The sequence below is a fragment of the Podarcis vaucheri genome (assembly GCF_965113315.1).
Source record: "Podarcis vaucheri genome assembly, chromosome: 11".
NCBI lineage: Eukaryota > Metazoa > Chordata > Lepidosauria > Squamata > Lacertidae > Podarcis > Podarcis vaucheri.
The window spans coordinates 23,518,980-23,537,395 of NC_138749.1; the positions used below are offsets into that span (position 1 = coordinate 23,518,980).

Below are 18,416 nucleotides of genomic sequence, written 5' to 3' on the forward strand. Positions count from 1 at the left end.
TATAGACCATCCAAATGCAGGGAAATTTAGTTCAGTCTTCTTCATCTCATGTTCCAAAACAGAGTTACTTTGTTCTTATTCATTGCTTTGCTTCCGTAGGCCTTATTTGCAACTGAGACTTTTGCTATGGGAATAAACATGCCGGCAAGAACAGTGCTGTTCACAAGTGCCCGAAAGTTTGATGGGAAGGATTTCCGATGGGTAAGCAGATACAACATTCTGGATAAGCAAGATGCTGCAACACATACAGTGGTGCCTCGCAAGACGAAATTAATCCATTCCGCGAGTCTCTTTGTCTTGCGGTTTTTTCGTCTTGCGAAGCACGGCTATTAGCGGCTTAGCAGCTATTAACGGCTTAGCGGCTATTAGCGGCTTAGGGGCTTTAAGAAAAAGGAAACAAACTTGCAAGAACTCTCAAGACGTTTCGTCTTGCAAAGCAAGCCCATAGGGAAATTCAAAAAACTCAAAAAACGGAAAACTCTTTCGTCTTGCGCGTTTTTCGTCTTGCGAGGCATTCGTCTTGCGAGGTACCACTGTAGTTGAAGTCACTTAAGTTTATGACCCATCAGTCTGAGTACAGAAAGCAACCATTAGCATGCTGAGCTTAATTTTAGGGTTTCCTTTGTTGCTGATTCTAAAGGCATTGTCTCCAAACATTTATGTTGTTGCTTGGATTTTGCCTTCCGTTTATTTTTTTATACACACGCTTTGTTTCACCAGTTCTTTGTTACTTCACAAACCTTAAGACTGCTGCTTCAGTTTTCTGTTGTTTTCTCCCTTCTCTCTGTTAGTAACCTTACTTTTGGAATACTGAAATACTGTTGGCGCAGTCACTTCCTGTATGTAAAACATGCTTTAAAAATATAGCTTCTTACTCAGCCTTTGTATCCCCTCCTCCTGCCTCATCCCTCATGTAGCTTCCCTCCCATTTGGACTGAGAGCCTTGACTTCTTTTTGCACATATGCCTATTTGTCTAATTCTGTTATTCTTTCAGATCACCTCAGGTGAATATATTCAGATGTCTGGTCGTGCTGGACGTCGAGGCATGGATGATAGGGGAATAGTTATTCTGATGGTGGATGAAAAGATGAGCCCAACAATTGGAAAACAACTTCTTAAGGTATCTTGATCTCTGACAAGAATATTGCTAAAGGTGTATAAAGAGCATAATGTGAAATACTGCTCTTTAATTTTAACTTTCCTCCAACAGTAGTTACTGTAGTGATATATTAATCCTGTATTTCATTTAGGATAATAGTTGTGCAAGGTTATGCTGTTGGTTGGTTTTTGCATTGGTCCCCCATCCTCCATTCAACTGAAGTACAGATCTTAACCTGTAATCTTTATGTGAATCAGAAGCTGGCATTAGACTTCGGTTTTTCATAACCGGAGGGTTCCAGATTTGATAACAAAGCAGGTGTTTAGTAACTTCTTGCTATAGATAAGAGTGAATTCAGAGTAGAGTGATGTGGCCCATTTTGTGCATAATGTGGTGAGTGTTTGGTTTTGGGTTTTTAACGTTCTCCCTAGGGCGGAGAATGCATTGCGCAAAAGAGAATGTTAGTTTCCCAGTTACCTCAGTACACATTGCAGTTCCACATCTGTAATACAACTGACCCTTTGTCCACTGTATTTCTACACCAGCGGCAGCAAGTGTGATGTGAGGAAATTCATAGTAAGGTGCTGGGAAATGGAATAATCTGCACTTCGTGTTATGAAGGAGGAGGAACTTTACACTGGCCTGCCATCTTTGGTGGCAAACCCATGTTAATTGCAGCATTTTGTGCTTCCTTGTAGGGCAGAAAATGAGCACCTTGTATACTCTAGTTGCTTTCATTGGAAGATGCCAGTAATACTGTTCTATTAATCTCTGTAGTGCTCATGCTTAAAATAACTAACAGATTTGAACCACTATTTGGAACTATTGTTGTAGTGGGAAACTGTCAGAAAATGGCATTTCCCCTGTCCTTGGAATCCATGAGGTGCATTGCTTCTAAAGGCTTCGTGACAGTGAGCACAGAAGGGTGTGGTTATGGGGGCAATTCCAAATTTAAACTACCATATTTTTCCATTTATAAGACTAGGTTTTTTCCCTTAAAAATAATGTCCAATATTGGGGGGCATATTATACATGGGGGCCATCTCCCCCCCATATTCTTAAACCGGAGCCCCCAAAATAGGGGGCGTCTTATGCATGGGGGCATCTTATAGACGGAAAAATATGGTACATTAAGTAAAATTGAGCAAGTTGTATGTGTATGCTGGTTTAGATAGCAAACTGTATTAAGGGCCAATACTTTATCCTATAGTACAACAAACTTTTATGGTTAATCTTACCATACCATGTGGCTAATGTATTCCAGATTGGGGAAAACAGAGCAGTATTATCTTACTTCCATTCAATTAACAGACTCTTTCAAGAAAGTTCAGCTGGAAAGCTTAATTTGCAATGCAGGTTTGAGTCCTAAGAAGTTTGGCAAAATGAAAGAAAGCCTGGTTCTCTAAATTGCTCATTTTATAGACTGGGATCCCAAGAGGCCCGTGCCTGCCTGCCTGCCTGCAAAGTGTTTCCATGAAGGGTGGGAGATCCTGCTTTTCAGAAGGTCATGGTGCCTCGTGCCTCAGAACAGTTCTCCCAAAAGTCCCCCCTAAGCTTGAGGAGTGATTTTTCAGGGGACACAAGTAAGAAGAGCAGTCCTGAAGAGCTCTAGTACACATGCAGATGTCTGTGCACTGCCTTGACTCCATGCAGTAATTGGTAAACCTTCCCATGATTGGGGTTTTTTTTGCAGGCTTTTCATTTGTAGCAGCTTAGTTTTATAAAATGACAATTCATTTGGAAATATAATTTACCTAGGCTGGAATCCTGAACATATGTCTTTTTAATCTGTTGAAACCTGTGGGAGTTGAACATGATTCTGTGACCTCTTTGGCTCACAGCTAGTGGCACTTCCCACGCTTCGGTCTGCCAGATGCTCCCTCTTAAATAACTGGCTGCCCTTGTGAAGAATGCTGTGGATACTTCATGACGAAAGCACCTCTCAAACACAGGGTTACTAACCAGTTGCGAAACTACATATCTCACCGCCCTTGCTATTGGCTATTCTGGCAGTGGCTGGAGGGAGTTGGGAGTCCCACATCACCAGGAGGTCCACAGGTTAGCCACCCCTGCTGCTCTGTTGTATTCATTCCCATGCAGTTTTCTTTCATATTATTTCTTCCTGGAGGAGCCTATATTTTACAGTCGACCCCCAAAGCTAATCTCTTGTTGGAAATCGTCTCCTGATCTCTGTGTTTATGACAAGACAGAGACACAAACCTTCAAGCTGCTGTCAGTGGAATCTGTCCAGCTGTGTAGAGCCCATGTGTAAACATCAGCTGAACACACAGACTTAATTGCAGGCTTGTCTGGTTTTGCATCAAGCTCATTCGCATATGTTTCCAAGCATCTCCATGTGTGGGCAGGCTTTGAAAACTTAACTGACCTCAGTTTGCCAAGGGATGTGACCTGCCAGCCCAGAGCCTGGCATGGATGAATAGCCAGGGCAGTTCAGCAGCAGCAGCAGTCAGTATGTTCAATGCTTTGCTACTCAGAGCACAGCAGCTAGAATAATTTCAATTCAAACCCATTTTTAAACGTTTGTTCCAGGCAGGCTTATTTTTACATTAGGCTTAAATCTACTAGGCAGCATATCACGGACTTGCATTTCAGGAAACTACAGTATCACGTCCTTAAATCTGTATGTAGTTCCTCTATCTAGTAGAATTACATGCTTTCTGACAATGGTATCTTATAGGTTGTTTTTGTTACCAAATTTTTGCAATTATTTGCAATCAGTGTTGCTCCTAAAGAAACACATCAGGCAGTGTTGTTCACCTCAGGCAGAAGAAGTGACAGCAAGTTATTCAGTGCTTCTAGAACAGTGGTGGCAAAGGGTGGGCTGGATCTGCCAACCCCCCAACCCTCATTTTGCCAATCGCAGTGGAATTGGCTGAGGTGCTATAACCAGCATTACTAGAGCTGCTACCATTTGCAGCTTCTGGGAAACTTCACTGAAAGAGGTTGCATCTGCCTTCTCTTTCACACAAACTGCAGTTAGGTGTTGTAGTGGTGATAACCAGCCGTTCCTGTAAGAGTTTGGAAGTAAAAGAGGAAGGGTGGGTAATAAATGCAGTTCTGGGCTTCAGAATAGTGACAACACTGTGCCCCGAGAACTTATGTCTGAGTAGGCCTGCTTAAGTGCACACATGTCCTTATGTCCTCTTCCACATTGAGGATTAGGGCTGGGAGGCGGATGAAGCACATGTTGGCTCCAAGTCTTATAGAGAAGGTGGCTGCAGTGGGAGGAAATGTCTGGAACGCAGCACATGTGAGCAGTGGTGCCAGGGAACTTGAGGGGTGGCTATGCCAGCATCTGGTTTCCTGGGGTTTCTTCAGTATCTTCCCTGTATCCAAGCACTTCTCATTACTCTCTTCCTGCTCATCAGATGCTAGGGTTGTGTCTGTTTGGAGTGGGTGATTTTCAGGGTGCAGAGGTTTCGACCATTGCCCAGCATCATGATGAGGACAAAGCAAATGGTCTGCTCCTCAGGTCAGTCATGTGGTGAGTGGAGAGGGGGCAATAACCTCTCTGCCTCCATGTCAGAAGCTCTGCCTTCCCACTCAGAGGCAGTACACTTTTGAATGCTAGTTGCTGGAAGCCACAGAAGGGGAGAGTGCTCTTGTGTTTGGACCCTGGTTGCAGGTTTGCCACAGGCATCTATCTGGCCATTGTGAGATCTGGATGGCCCATTGGCCTGATCCAGCTGGCTCTTCTCACATGTCCCTGTGTACTATTCATACTCGGTTTTAATTGTATTTTATTGCTTCTTTTATTTCTTACTGTATTTGAATTCCATCTGTCTTTTAAAAAGCACTGTAGCTTTTAGCACAGTTCATTACAGTTGCTGAACAACAGGCAGAATTAAGTTCCCTAGCAATTTTCAAGTGGTCGGTGGGGAGCAGGTTTGGCGTTCCTGAGCAATTCACTCTTCCTCTGAAAATTTAAAGCCCAGCAGCGAAATACAGGGATTCCTGTAAAGAAGAAGAAGAAGAAACAGACCATGCAAGATAGACATTGGTCCACCCTGTGTCATATAGTTTGAAGCCTGCATAGCTATGTTTGATGTGCTTTTCCATCTCTGGAAAATGTTGAGCTGTTAGTATTTCCCCTTTTTCTTTGCCCACTCTGCAGGTGCCAGATTGCTTTATTGCCCAAATAAAGTTACTTGGCAACTGCTTTGTGTTTGCCAAATTGGTCATAGTGCAGTATTTTATGGTGTGCTTTTCAGTTAAAAAAATGAAAACAAAACTGGGTGGGAAGGATGTTAAAGTAAAAGTGTTAGTTAAATGTTTATTATTTTAGCCATTAAGGCCATAACAACAAGTAGTGTGTGCGAAAATGGGAAACTTCCTAGGAAGCTGTCATCAGTTTGGGGTTTTAATGCAGTATGCACACATTGAATAAAACACATCTCACAGCCCTGAATTCAAGTCTTTATTTTTCTTCCTTCACTGACAGGTTCCTTGAAGTCACAAACTACACTTGGCAATCTGATTCTATCCATCTCCTGCAATTTGCAATAACCTTTTGTAATTGCCATCCTACAGCCATACAAAGGGGGTGGGACAAGTGTTTTGATATAACTTTGGGCCAGTTCAGTCCTTATGGTAAACCTCCTGGTTTATCATGACAGAAACAAGTTGCAATAAGCCTTTGTGTCACCTTCCCGCAGCACAGTTGTGAGGAGAAGCTTTTGCTTCCATTTTTTATTAACTGCAATTTAGTGTTATATTTCAACCTTGGTTAATCTTGGCTATGGTTTGTTTCAAACAAACCAACTTCATAACCCATGAAATGAAACAAGTTGGACTTGTTTCAAACAAACTGTCAGGGGATGGTTAGCTGCTTGTGCTTAAAATTGTGCCCCTTCAGAGTTTGTGCGACCCCACAAACCTCTGTGTGTGACAGAGCTCCTCAGACATGTCTGCTCTAGTCACTAGTAGAGTCTGACAGTGGCTGTCTGCGGAAGCGCTTCCAGCAAAGAAGTTCCTTAACGGAAACGCGTCTCCTGGACTCACGACGTGGCAGCTTCCGGCGAAGTATGGGTCTCCCTGCAGTTGCTTCTGACACCTCCCCGCTATTTTCGCTCGAAGTGTCTCTCACCCCTTTCTCTCCCCTGCTGCTTCCTGCCTGGGCTGCTGCGTCTCTCTCAGCATTACTGAGATCCTCCTCCAGAGACCCCGCGCTCCCCCTGCTGGTCCCTGCTTTGGCTGTTGACTCTCTCCCAGTCTCTGGGAGCCTTACCACTTCCCTTTCCTCCGATGTCAGTTCCCTGACACAAACCATAGTGAAGTTTAACCACAGTTTTATGAGGTTGGAATGATTTCCATCTCATATCCACCCCAGAGGGAAGGAGTAAATATCAGTGGTGTAGCGTGGGGGGTGCAGGGGGGGCCGTCCGCACCGGGCGCAACATCTGGGGGTTAGGGTTAGGGGGCGCAAATCCACGGGTTAGGGGGCGCAAATTACTTGCCTTGCCCCGGGTGCTGACAACCCACGCTACGCCACTGGTAAATACACAAACTTGAGGCTTCTTCCACCTCAGTCCCAACACAGCCACCCTTGACTTATGTCTTGAACCAGCTTTGTCTTTTGTTGAGTACCAGCAAATCTTTGACGTATGGTCCAACCTTCGTTGAATAGTTGGAGTATAGGACTGTGGGGGTGTAGGTTCAGATATCCTTGCTTGGCAATGGTGCTAGGTGACTTTGAGCCAGCCCTATACTCTCATTGTAAAGTGCGTCATAGGCCTGCTATGAGGATAGACAGAAGAGAGAACAATGTGAACGTCTTGAGTGCCTTGAGGAAACATGGGATTTAATAAATAAATTGCCTCAAAATAAACACCCTTCTTAGAGCATTACAAAATAACTAGCTGACAGTGATTGGTATTCCATTCTACATCAATGGGAAGGTCTTTCACCCTCAAGGAAGAAAAGAACGACTTTTACCAATATTAAGCTGAGAGCTATCATTGACCCTCATCTTCTCCCCTCTTTCCAATGTGTGCTTAAGTTCATTGTTTCTATCATGGTTTGTTAAAACCACAGTTTCCTGTTAGTTCCAAATGTGTGAACTGTACTGTAATCTTGGTTTCTTAACTAGGATCTGAAACCACCATTTCTGCAGTACCAGACTTACAATTGGGAAGTTACAGATAACACAGAAAGGTCAAACTAGGTTATTGCATGCAATACAGTGCAAGCAATGATAAAAGACCATTTCAGCAGCTCAGTACCCTGGGGCAGTTGAAGTTTGTAAGGGGATAGCTCTTCCCAGGCCTCTTTTGCTGATCACCCTGAGGAGCAGTGGGTTAAAGAGCCCTTTGCCTGTGTCAGGGGGTGGAGCCAATATTGCTAAATCTTCCACACTTGATCCATTTACAATATGCCTCTTGGTAAAAATAATGCTGAGTAGAAGCTCACAATTTCTCCTTGTAGCAGCAGCTTTCCATCATAAGGACTGGTTAGCTTCTCTGTACAGCTGCCATTATTGGAAGCAGAAATATGCTTAATGTTTGGTCCCTCAAATCAAAAGTTGTTCTGAACCGGTCATTCATAATTTATAATAGCTGCTAAATTAGCTTTAACCTAGCTACTAAAATTTTCTTTTTATACCAATATAGCAAGCGTCTTTGGTGGGTTAGTTTTTAAATTTGTTTTGTTTTTTTAAATCTTACCTGGTTCGTAATCCTACATTCTTCTATTTTGTTGTCTCCCCCCTGCCTTCAAAAAATGAATACAGTCACCTAAAGTTGAAGCTATACATTCAACCTTTGCATTGTGTGTTTTTTAATTTCCTTAGAGATTATCCAGATTATTCATAATGGTTCCTTTCTGTTCTGTTAGTTGGATACATATCAGATATTTAAGTTGATATTTTAAGAGGGTGGAATCATTATTAAATAATGCAAGTGAAAGACTGACTTCAAGTTCAGATGTAGTTTTCTCTTTGTATGTGTTAGGATGACATTCTTACTCTTTGTGAGACTTTTCTCAGCTTTTCTTAGATGGATTAACATGGCCTCTCAAGTGCGAAAGGAACACTGCAGCCATAGGCCCTAGTCCAGTAACTTTTCTTTGCACGTGAATTTCTCCCATTTATGGGAATGGCAGCTGCTCCATAGGCAACACACTCCCTGCCATTCCCAGGTAAGGGTTACAGAGATCCACTAGGTTTGTCTGTCTCTCTGTAATGCTTACCTTGAAATAGCATCCTGGAACACTTGCATGATTCTTGCAATATATAAATTGCATGTGAACATACTGAAAAGAATAATTTGGGGATTTGAAATGTCAGGCTTCCATTTGTATTCCCAAGATAAAATGTTTTAAACATGAATGCTGCCTGCTTTTGCTCATCTTATTTCTCTATTTTAGGGATCTGCTGACCCTCTAAACAGTGCTTTCCATTTGACATACAACATGGTATTAAATTTGCTGCGTGTGGAAGAAATTAACCCGGAATACATGTTAGAGAAATCTTTTTACCAGTTCCAACATTACAGAGCTATTCCAGGAGTAGTTGAAAGTAAGCTATGTGAAATACTTAATTGTTTCGTCAATTTGCAGACCGTGATTTATATTCCATGGGCTTACCTGCACAGTATTCACCACAGAGCCAGTTAACATGTTACTAATTAATATGAAATTAGTTGACAAGAACCATTATTCGCCCCAGTTGCCAGGATCCTAAGCGCTTGGGAATGTTCTGTGGATTTTTCTGTCTTACTTGCTTTTAATAACAGATGCCTTTGCCAAATCATAAGCTGCAAGTGACCTCCCTTTCGAAAGGAATTTGCCATCTTGCACCTGGAGTGGGTGGAGGCAGGACATTGTTGTTGAATGAACACAAGCCCAGAGTCTCCTTGGATATATAGGACTCATTGCCTGCTTGTCAGATCCCCAGCCACTGAGTACAGCTGAAGGAAGGTTTCAGATGTTCAAATCTTTAACAAACCAAGTGCTGAATGCTGCGAATGCAACTTTCTGACAAGCATCCCTATACAGTGCATCTGTTTGCTGGCACAATTCTGTTGCATTCACACTTTGTGTATTATATTTTCTAGCATATCTTGAGTGTGCACTTAAATTGTAAAGAAGTCCTTGGAAGTGATCATCGAATATTCTCCAACAAAATAATTTTTAATAGTAAGCCAGTACCCAGAGGCACCCACAGAAGTTGGAAGAATGCTCTTTCACTGTCCCCGTCCCACCCCCCACCCCCCAGTTGGTATGCTGGCACTGCACCAGGTTATTCCCTGTAACACCCTGGGGTGTTGAGGGCCCCTGCCAGGAAGAGGAAGGAAATGGAGGGGAAAGAAGATGCTCTGTGGGGGATTCTTCTACATAGGGATAGTGTGTTTCCTTGAGGAATACTCTTGCCCATGGTTTGCTACAATATTGTGCGCTTCATATAATCTGTATATTTTACAATATTTATTTGCAGAGGTCAGTAAGTTGGAACAGCAGTACAATGAGATTAAAATTCCAAATGAGGAAAATGTGGTCATTTACTATAAAATCAGACAACAGCTGGCTAAACTGGGTAAAGAAATAGAAGAGTACATTCACAAGCCAAAGTACTGCTTGCCATTTTTACAGCCAGGGAGGCTGGTAAAAGTAAGTTGTTTCCCTCCCCCACGTCTATGTTTTTTGTAATGTGCATTCTGCTAAAGTAGAAACAGAAGCATGTTACCATCCAGTTCTTCTATGAGGCTCCTGTGCCATCATAATGTTGGAGGTTTGCACCTGTGGGTCTTAACACTCCATTAATGAGACGCACAAGATACATTTATTAACAATAAGTAATAGTAATAACTACTATATAATGAAACATTTCAGAAACAGTGCAGCATAATAAAATATTGACAATAGCAAAACATGTCATCATACTGAGAAAAATATCCACAGGAAAGAAGAATTATCTCGGAAGTTCACATTGTAAATTTTGTATTTATTTGTGTTTTGTTCTGTTCTGGTTTTATCTAGAGTTTCCTCCTCCCTCCCTCATTCATATAAATTTTATGTTTTGTTAGGAGTATGTTTCTGAGAGTTTTGCTTTATGTGCGGTATTTGCTTTATCTGTTTGTTTTGGGACATTTAGCATGATTAGGGGGAAAAATATTATTTCTAAATCTTAGTTCGTCATTTCCCCCCTGAAATTGGAAAAGTCAATTCTAGTCTTGTTTATAAAGAAAATACCTTCCTACTGTCACCCATGCACAGCTAGCTCCAGTCTAGTCATATTGCTGCCTCTCTAATACTAGGCATTGCACTACATAGGGGATTAATACGATATATCTTGAGAACTGATAATGAAATGATCCCACCCAACTGCCCACTATTTGTGGGGTTATCCTCCCCCTCCACAGCCAAATGGGTTGTGGGGCAGAGAAAAGAAGCAAGGAAAGCCCTGTTGCAGTAGCTGACATCCACTAACAGGATTGGTTACTTGAATCCAGCCCCAATGACCAGCATATTGCTGTTTGGCAGCTGTTTACACATGTAGCTGTTACATTTATTGATTGTTAATTTTCTTGGCTTGGATCCACATTTGCCACCCCACAAACAGAAGGGCTTCTGCTGGAGCGGGGAGAGGGGCAGACATGTGCAATTTTCACTTGATTTCTCAGCTGTCCTTGAAGTGAACAATATAATTACCAACTTTCTTTCCAGATTCACTTCTGGACTTGATCGTTTACAACCGTCTGTATTACAAATGAAGTAATTTCCCTTAAGGTCAGAATGTGTTGTAAGTTATTGTTTCAGATGCAGCTTTATATACTAGCTTGATTTTGATTTTAGGTAAAAAATGAAGATGATGACTTTGGCTGGGGCGTGGTGGTGAACTTCTCCAAGAAATCAAATGTGAAGGTAAAACTGGTAGATAAATATATACCTGACTAGGAAAAAGCCATATTTTAAAATGACACTTCAGAGTTCATAACTAATATGCTGCCATCTGCTCAAGGAATCCTGTATTTCCCTGTGCTTTTTTTATTTATTGCCAGTATTAGAACGACTTTTCATATTAAGATGCCATATAAACTCTTTGTTGCTTTAAAATACGAATAATGTCCTATTTCCTAGCGCTGCCTACTCTCACTCACTGTTTTGATTAATTTTTAAGATATTGATGGTGCCCAGATAATTTGGATTTATTAGGCTAACTTTGTCTTGTTGGTATTATTTTAACTTGCATCTTTCTCTTTTTCTCTGTGTAACGCACGCTGTATGTTACCAGCAGAATTTAAAAAGACTCCCTTTTGGAGTTTTCTGCATGACATACTTGGCTACCTGTTTTAAAGTGCAGCCAGTACTGATGATGTAACCGGGTATTGGTTGTTTTGTGTGCCCTTAGAGTATTTTATGCATATGTCAGCCTGTTCCAAGTTTGAGTAAACAGCACATGTTTTAACATGTTGGCTTAAAGCTGCTTTTCCACATATGGGTTGCATTTTCAAATGCAGTTCAGATGACACAAGTAAACAGAGCTCTTTAAACCAAAATTAAAACAGCTGCTGTAAATATCTTTTGTACGAACTAGGATGGTATTATCCACAACTGGATTTATGAATAAATACTTTGATTATTGGGTAATCTAATAGTGGAACAAATCATGTGTTTCTGTTTACAACTGGCCGTTTTAAAGCTATCTGTGATACAGTGTGAAATTCTTCCAATGTCTTCTGATAGTCCTCTTCACATGCTATCCCCTGTCAAGCAAAGCCTCTTTTCTTTTCTCAAAAGGAAGTGAGATGCAAATATCCATAGCACGCTGTATGATGAGGTGTTTCACTTCTTGCCCTCTGATTTGATCCTTTGCCAACAGGCTTTTGCTGTATCTGTCTTTTATATACAAATACTTGAAACGCAGCCATTGGCAACTAAATTGTGGTCTAGGTGAGCAACAGTAACCACAGATCCCTTTCTGGCAAATACCTGCCCCTGGTTGCCTCCTAGCATAAAGTGAAATACCCCGCCTCTTCCAAGTTTTCTTTGCATCAGGGAGAACTCTGCTGCTGGTTAGGACTTGAGAGAGACAACAGTTGCCCATCTCTCAAGTTCTTAGGATTAGAAGTTGGGGGAAGGAGGAGGTCTTCCAAGAACCTCTTCCAAGATACTGTGAAAGATTCTTACTGTTCATGAGTGCCTCAAACAGTGTGGGAAGAGAGGCCAGGTCATCTCTTGAGCCTTCTGCACATGCCAGTCAATTTGGGAGGCAGGGAAGCAAAAATCAGCTGTTACCACAAATAATAGTTGGCCCAAATCTACAACTCAGGTCACTTTAGGAGAAGCAGCAATGTTGCTACATATTAGACTTGCTAAAACAATCTGCTTTACTGGATTTTGTCCTTCCTTATCCATAATTTTTGTTAGAAGTTTAGCAGTTTTGTATATTAATCCTTTAAAAACTCCTGGGTGGATAATATTTAGACCTGGTGATTTGTCAGTTTTAGGTTTGTCAATAAGGCTCTAGCTCTAGAACTTCAGCTCTTGTCACAAACTGCTATCCTCAGTTCTTCAGATTCCCTTCTTGGAAAAAGCATTTTGGCAGTTATATAATTTGCCCTCCATTTCCGCAGTGAAGAAAGTTGCAAATAATTCATTAAGCTTTTATACGTTTTATGAAGGAAACCTTCTTGCCGCTAAGAGCTTCTTTGACTCTGTTCTCTGTGCTAGTACCCTTTTAGACCATTTCATGATCTTCAGTATACTAACTGAGCTTCTGTTGTGATTTTGAATAATTCTCAAGCTTTCTGGAGTTTTGACCCTCTTCAGATTTCCTGTCAAATTATGGCAGAGAGCCATAGACTGAGTGATCTGTGTAGCTATGGATCGAAAGAGGCTCGCAAGCAAAAGCTAATACCGTATTTTTCTCTCTATAACACGCAGATTTTTTTCTCCTAAAAAGGAAGGGGAAATGTCTGTGCGTGTTATTGAGCGAATGTGTGGTCCTTGGAGCCGAAAAATCAGGCAAAAATCAAATCGCGCGTCTAGGAGAAGGGAAACCTGAAAAGAGGAAGCTGCTGCTTTCCTGCATTCTGCCTCAGGGTCTTACTGCCCACCCGCTTCTGTTTGTTACTGTGTTTGCTCAAACGGAACAAAGAGCAGGGAAAGCCCCTCCCCTCCAGGCAAGCAGAGGGGAAAGCAGAGTGTCGTTCCTTCCTCTCTGTGCTCCGGTGCTGCTGAAAACATGCAGGTGGGAGAGAGAGAGAGCGAGCGAGCTGGCTGGCTTGGGTGCTTGGGTGGGGGGGAACTTTTGCCTTCCTTTCCTCCCTCCCGTTATATCCCTCTCCTGCATTCTTAGTCAGCTGCTTCTCTGCACACCCCTCTCGTGCTCCTTGTCCCTTCTGTGTTTTTCCTTCCCTCCCCACTTAAAATGTGGTTACAAAGCATGGACCTCAGGATCTTTGCATTGGGTCACCCCAAATTCACCATCAGAGCACATAGCATGTCCATGGCTACAGCCTGCCCCCCAAAAATCATGCACCCACTGTTGCCTGGGGCTGCAGTGGTGCAAAAATGTGGTTAAAAAGCATGGATCCACATGGATTCTCAGGATTTTTGCATTGGGTTACCCCAAATTCACCATCAGATCACATGTCTGTGGCCACAGCATGAAGCACAAAAATGATACATCCACTGTTTCATTCAGAATGTTTTTCCCCTTGTTTTCCTCCTCTAAAAACGATGTGCGTGTTATGGTCAGGTGCGTGTTATAGAGCGAAAAATACGGTAATTCTTAACAACCTGCCATAGCAAAGATTGACTTCATTTGATCAAGAACCTTATAGTCCACCTCAGCCAAGGAGCTATTCTGGATTTATATCAATATTCTCAGGTTTATATAGAATAACAACATGTGGAGCTATATAATTTGATATTAGTCAAAGAATATTTAGAACTTAACTAATGGAAACATTCTTGTTTCTCACACTTCTTTTACTAGTGTTAAAGAATATCTCCTTATTCATACTAACTTGGTTTCTTGCTACCACTGTAGCCTAACTCTGGTGAGCTGGACCCACTCTATGTTGCTGAAGTCCTCCTGCACTGTAGCAAAGAAAGCTTAAAAAACTCTGCAACTGAAGCTGCAAAACCAGCAAAACCCGATGAAAAAGGGGAGATGCAGGTGAGATTTCCCCCCCATAAAGTAATTAAAACAGCAATTGTATGGCTTTTCACTTTTTGAAATGTGGCAACCCTGAGTATGGAAGAACGATAGACTTACATTGATAATAACAAGTAGGTCCCATGTCACTGCCTGGGGATAAGTGTGGACTCAAACGTTTGCTGAAGAGTGGTTTGCTTCTCAGTGGAAATCACAGAAGTGGTTTTGATGTAAAAGATGGTGCAGTGGTCTATGGGTTGTGAAAGTCTAACTCGATGAAATTGCATCTTGCAGCATTCCCTGCTGGGTAGATGGGTGATCAAGTTATTCACATAACTATAAGGGTCGTCCCTAAAGTAGGAAGGGATGCGGCTGTGTACAATAAATGCAATAGGTGTACAACCAAATGGAAAAAGGTTAAGATAAACCCAGCTATTATCCATGAGGGTTGAGCTGCTCAGCTTGTTCTGAAAATATCCCAGCCGTCTTTCTAAAGAACGGCCCGAGGCCATGTGCAGTAAGTAGCAGACGTTAAAACAATACTATAAAACAGCACAAAAGTGTTGACAGACTCTTCTGATTCCAAATTCAGTCCCCTAACCCTCCAAGAGGCAGTTGGTAACTAGATTTGAGTTGATCATACAGTTCTGCAATGTAATGCATTGGTTTTTGTTTGGGATTTTAAAAAAACCCAAATAACTCCCCCCCCCCCATCTTATATGCAATTCCTTGCCTGGCTAATAATACATGTAGCCAAGAAGGGATGAAAAACTGTTGCATTTTCATTTGTTAATTCCCCCCCCCCAATCATTTGGGGTTACCTTTCAAATGTACATAGCTATATTCACAAGTGATTCGTAAAAACGGGAAATGGCCTATAATTTATAGTCTATGTATTTTATCCCAAGACTTAGAAATATTGCATGAACTATTAGGTAGCTAGATGGATTCTTTTACATCCATAGCTTGTCTTCCTTCCTTTTTCTGTGCTTCAACCATTCTCTGACAGCATAACAGTGAGTTTACATAGAACAGAGGATGCATAACAATGATTTAGAACTCTTCGGCTAAAGCAACCGTAGCAAAGTTACTTCAACTCCCATCTCCCCCTGCCCTGAAAAAAAAAAAAGATTATTCAAGCTTATAGCAGGCTTCAGTGGTAAATCCCAAGATCTGCGAGAGCCAGTGTGGTGTAGTGGTTAAGAGCGGTAGTCTCGTAATCTAGGGAACCGGGTTCGCGTCTCCGCTCCTCCACATGCAGCTGCTGGGTGACCTTGGGCTAGTCACACTTCTCTGAAGTCTCTCAGCCCCACTCACCTCACAGAGTGTTTGTTGTGGGGGAGGAAGGGAAAAGGAGATTGTTAGCTGCTTTGAGACTCCTGAAGGGGAGTGAAAGGCGAGATATCAAATCCAAACTCTTCTTCTTCTTCTGCCCCTTAATATTCTGTTGACTTTTTTTAAAAAAAATTAGGCGGGCTCTGAGAGTCTGTTAAACTATTTGTTGGCTTGACAGGAGAAAAGTTCCCTTTTTCATGCAGCCATTAAACATTAAAGACATTTTTCCTTCACTTCATTCCAACACAGAGTTGACAATTTATTTTGTGGACTTTAAGAAGAAGAAAAAAGTGCCTTTGCCATAATGAAACTATTCCAGTTGGCCCCAAGCTAGGCACATTCTGTCACTGAGCATTGTTAGAAGATAATTGTAGTGACTCCATTTGGGTCAGTTGGAGACGTTCTCCTGTCAGGCAGAGTTGTAAATATAAAATCATTCAGATGTCATCATTTTCCAATATATCTTAAAATGGAATTTATTATTTTTGGAGCTTGCCTTTCCCCCTCCCCTCTTCAGGAAAACTACTTGTGAAGCCAATTGAACAGACTATGTAGGAAATCAATGCTCAAATGAATGCTGTAGTTCTTAACGCGTGCAACAGGCACTATTTAAATACATGTGTAGCATGATCTCTGAAAACTACATGTATTAAGTAAGAGAAGTCTAGGCTATGCTCAATGTATGCTGTGCACAAAACAATATAACTGCTTGGCAAACTGAGATTAATATGCATTTTTAGTTCATCCATCACCATATGTTTTAATAGGTTGTTCCTGTTTTGGTGCATCTTCTGTCAGCAATCAGCAGTGTTCGCCTATATATACCCAAAGACCTGAGGCCTCTTGATAACAGGCAGAGCGTACTGAAGTCAATACAGGTACTGTAACTTTGAAAAGCTGAAAGTGCATAGCACTTCTTTTCCAGAAACAAAGTACTTCACATTCATGATCTAGTTGTTACCCTTCTTGTAAGATAAGTCAGTGTTGTTATTGCCCATATCAGATACCTAAGACCACTGTGAAGTTCATGGCACAGGTGAGATTCGAACTCGATCGTTCATTATTTGTAGCCCAGTCTGTTAACCAATACATGATATCAACTCTCAGAGATCGGAAAACATCTTCATGCCATGATGAAATAGAGATCATACTTTTAAACACTTTTTTTTTAAAAAAAATGCTTTTATCTGTCTTTTTTTAAAGGAAGTGCAGAAACGGTTCCCTGACGGTGTTCCTTTGCTGGATCCTATTGATGACATGGGCATTAAAGATCCAGGCCTGAAGAAAGTAATCCAAAAAATAGAAGCGTTTGAGCACAGGATGTATTCTCACCCACTTCACAATGATTCTAATTTGGAAACTGTGTACAAACTTTGTGAGAGAAAAGCACAGGTGAGGAAAAGCTTTTCAAGTGCATCTTATTTTGGAGGGACAATAATTGGGTGATACTCATTTTGCATACAGGTGATCCCAGACTCAGTCCCCAGCACCTCTAGTTTAAAAAAGGTGGTGGGTGAAGAGAGAGACATCTGGCCAATCTGTTGACAGGTAGTAGATAATATTGCACTAGGTGATCAAAGAATCTGTCCAGGTATCAGTCCTGTCAATCATTCCATTAGCCTTCAAGCAATGGGCCACATAAGTACACAGGTAAATTGGTAGTAGTTCCAGATAATTTGAGGGTGGAATATCTCTTGGAAACACATTGCTGAAGCACTTTTGTGAATTGGAAATGGTAGATTTTCCTTTCATACCCAGAAGCTCAAGGCAGATTCCCTGTGTAGTCTTACTCTAAAACGAGAGCAAAACATATGCATCTCATCTAATATGAAGGGTGCTCACATGTCTACACCATGACTTTTTCCTTCAGAATGCTTGCAGGCAGGGCGATGCCACCTCTGAGTAACATTAAAAGCAAAAGACACAATTTATGTCTGTGTGTATGTTTGGTAATTACAAGCATGTATGTGAATATTGCATTTGAGTACAAGAACCAGTTGTATAAACATTATCATAAGAGCTGCTCTGAGAAATTGCTGTATTTGATATTCTTCCAGATCAGATTGGCATAAAGAATTGGGGAGGCTTAGGGTTTTCGGGCTGGTGGTGACTGTCTTTTCCCCCAAGGCCCTCGACTTGGCTCTTGCCCTTGATGGAAGTGTGTCTGCAGGCATCTTGGTGTAGTGCCTCCTGTGGTCTGGATAGTGTCAATTAGTCTTTACAGGGCTAAGAATTCCAGCTGGGGTTGTTTTGTTTTTTCTCAAATCGTAGTCTTATACTTGAGCATACATCTCTTGCTCCATCCCATCAGAATTGAGAGAGGGGGTTGGGTGGACCAATGCTTAGAAGCAGCGATGTGCTGGTTGTGAGCCAATAAGTGGAAGCTGAATCCTAATACAACATGGGTGTTATGTGTCCTGAGTTCCCTGGTAGGTGGGGAGATGGCCTGTTCTGGACAATGTTGAAAGGGACCTCTTGGGGGTACTACTGGATCCAGCATTATCACTGGAGGCTCAAGCAGCTATATGCCCCCTTTTCAACAGAAATGACTTGGTCACTCTGCTCCATGCTCTGGTAACTTCCAGGTTGGATTATTGCAACACATTCCATGTAGGGTTCCCCTTGGAAACTTTAACTGGTCCAAAATGCATCATTTAGAACTCATTTAACCTCTGCTTTAAAACAGCTGTGCTTGTTACCAGTTTGTTTCAGGGACCAGTCCAGAGTGCTCACATCAGCGTTCAAAGCCCTAAATAACTTAGGTCCAAATATCTGAAAGACCACCTACTTTTTTACATACTCTGTCAGGGATTGAGATTAGCAGATGGGGCCCTTTAGGTAATTTTGCCACCCATTGAAGT

The 18,416-nt window shown here is 41.8% G+C and overlaps 1 protein-coding gene across 1 annotated transcript in view; it reads left to right on the top strand.

Annotated features, from left to right (window-relative positions):
• MTREX (Mtr4 exosome RNA helicase) overlaps positions 1 to 18,416 on the top strand; it is a 39,792-nt gene that overhangs the window by 13,388 nt on the left and 7,988 nt on the right. Inside the window, exons 14-21 of the mRNA XM_082241837.1 lie at positions 100 to 201; positions 996 to 1,121; positions 8,484 to 8,634; positions 9,553 to 9,725; positions 10,911 to 10,979; positions 14,113 to 14,241; positions 16,323 to 16,433; positions 16,759 to 16,947. Coding sequence (XP_082097963.1) covers positions 100 to 201; positions 996 to 1,121; positions 8,484 to 8,634; positions 9,553 to 9,725; positions 10,911 to 10,979; positions 14,113 to 14,241; positions 16,323 to 16,433; positions 16,759 to 16,947 — 1,050 coding nt within the window. The remainder of the gene's footprint in view (positions 1 to 99; positions 202 to 995; positions 1,122 to 8,483; positions 8,635 to 9,552; positions 9,726 to 10,910; positions 10,980 to 14,112; positions 14,242 to 16,322; positions 16,434 to 16,758; positions 16,948 to 18,416) is intronic.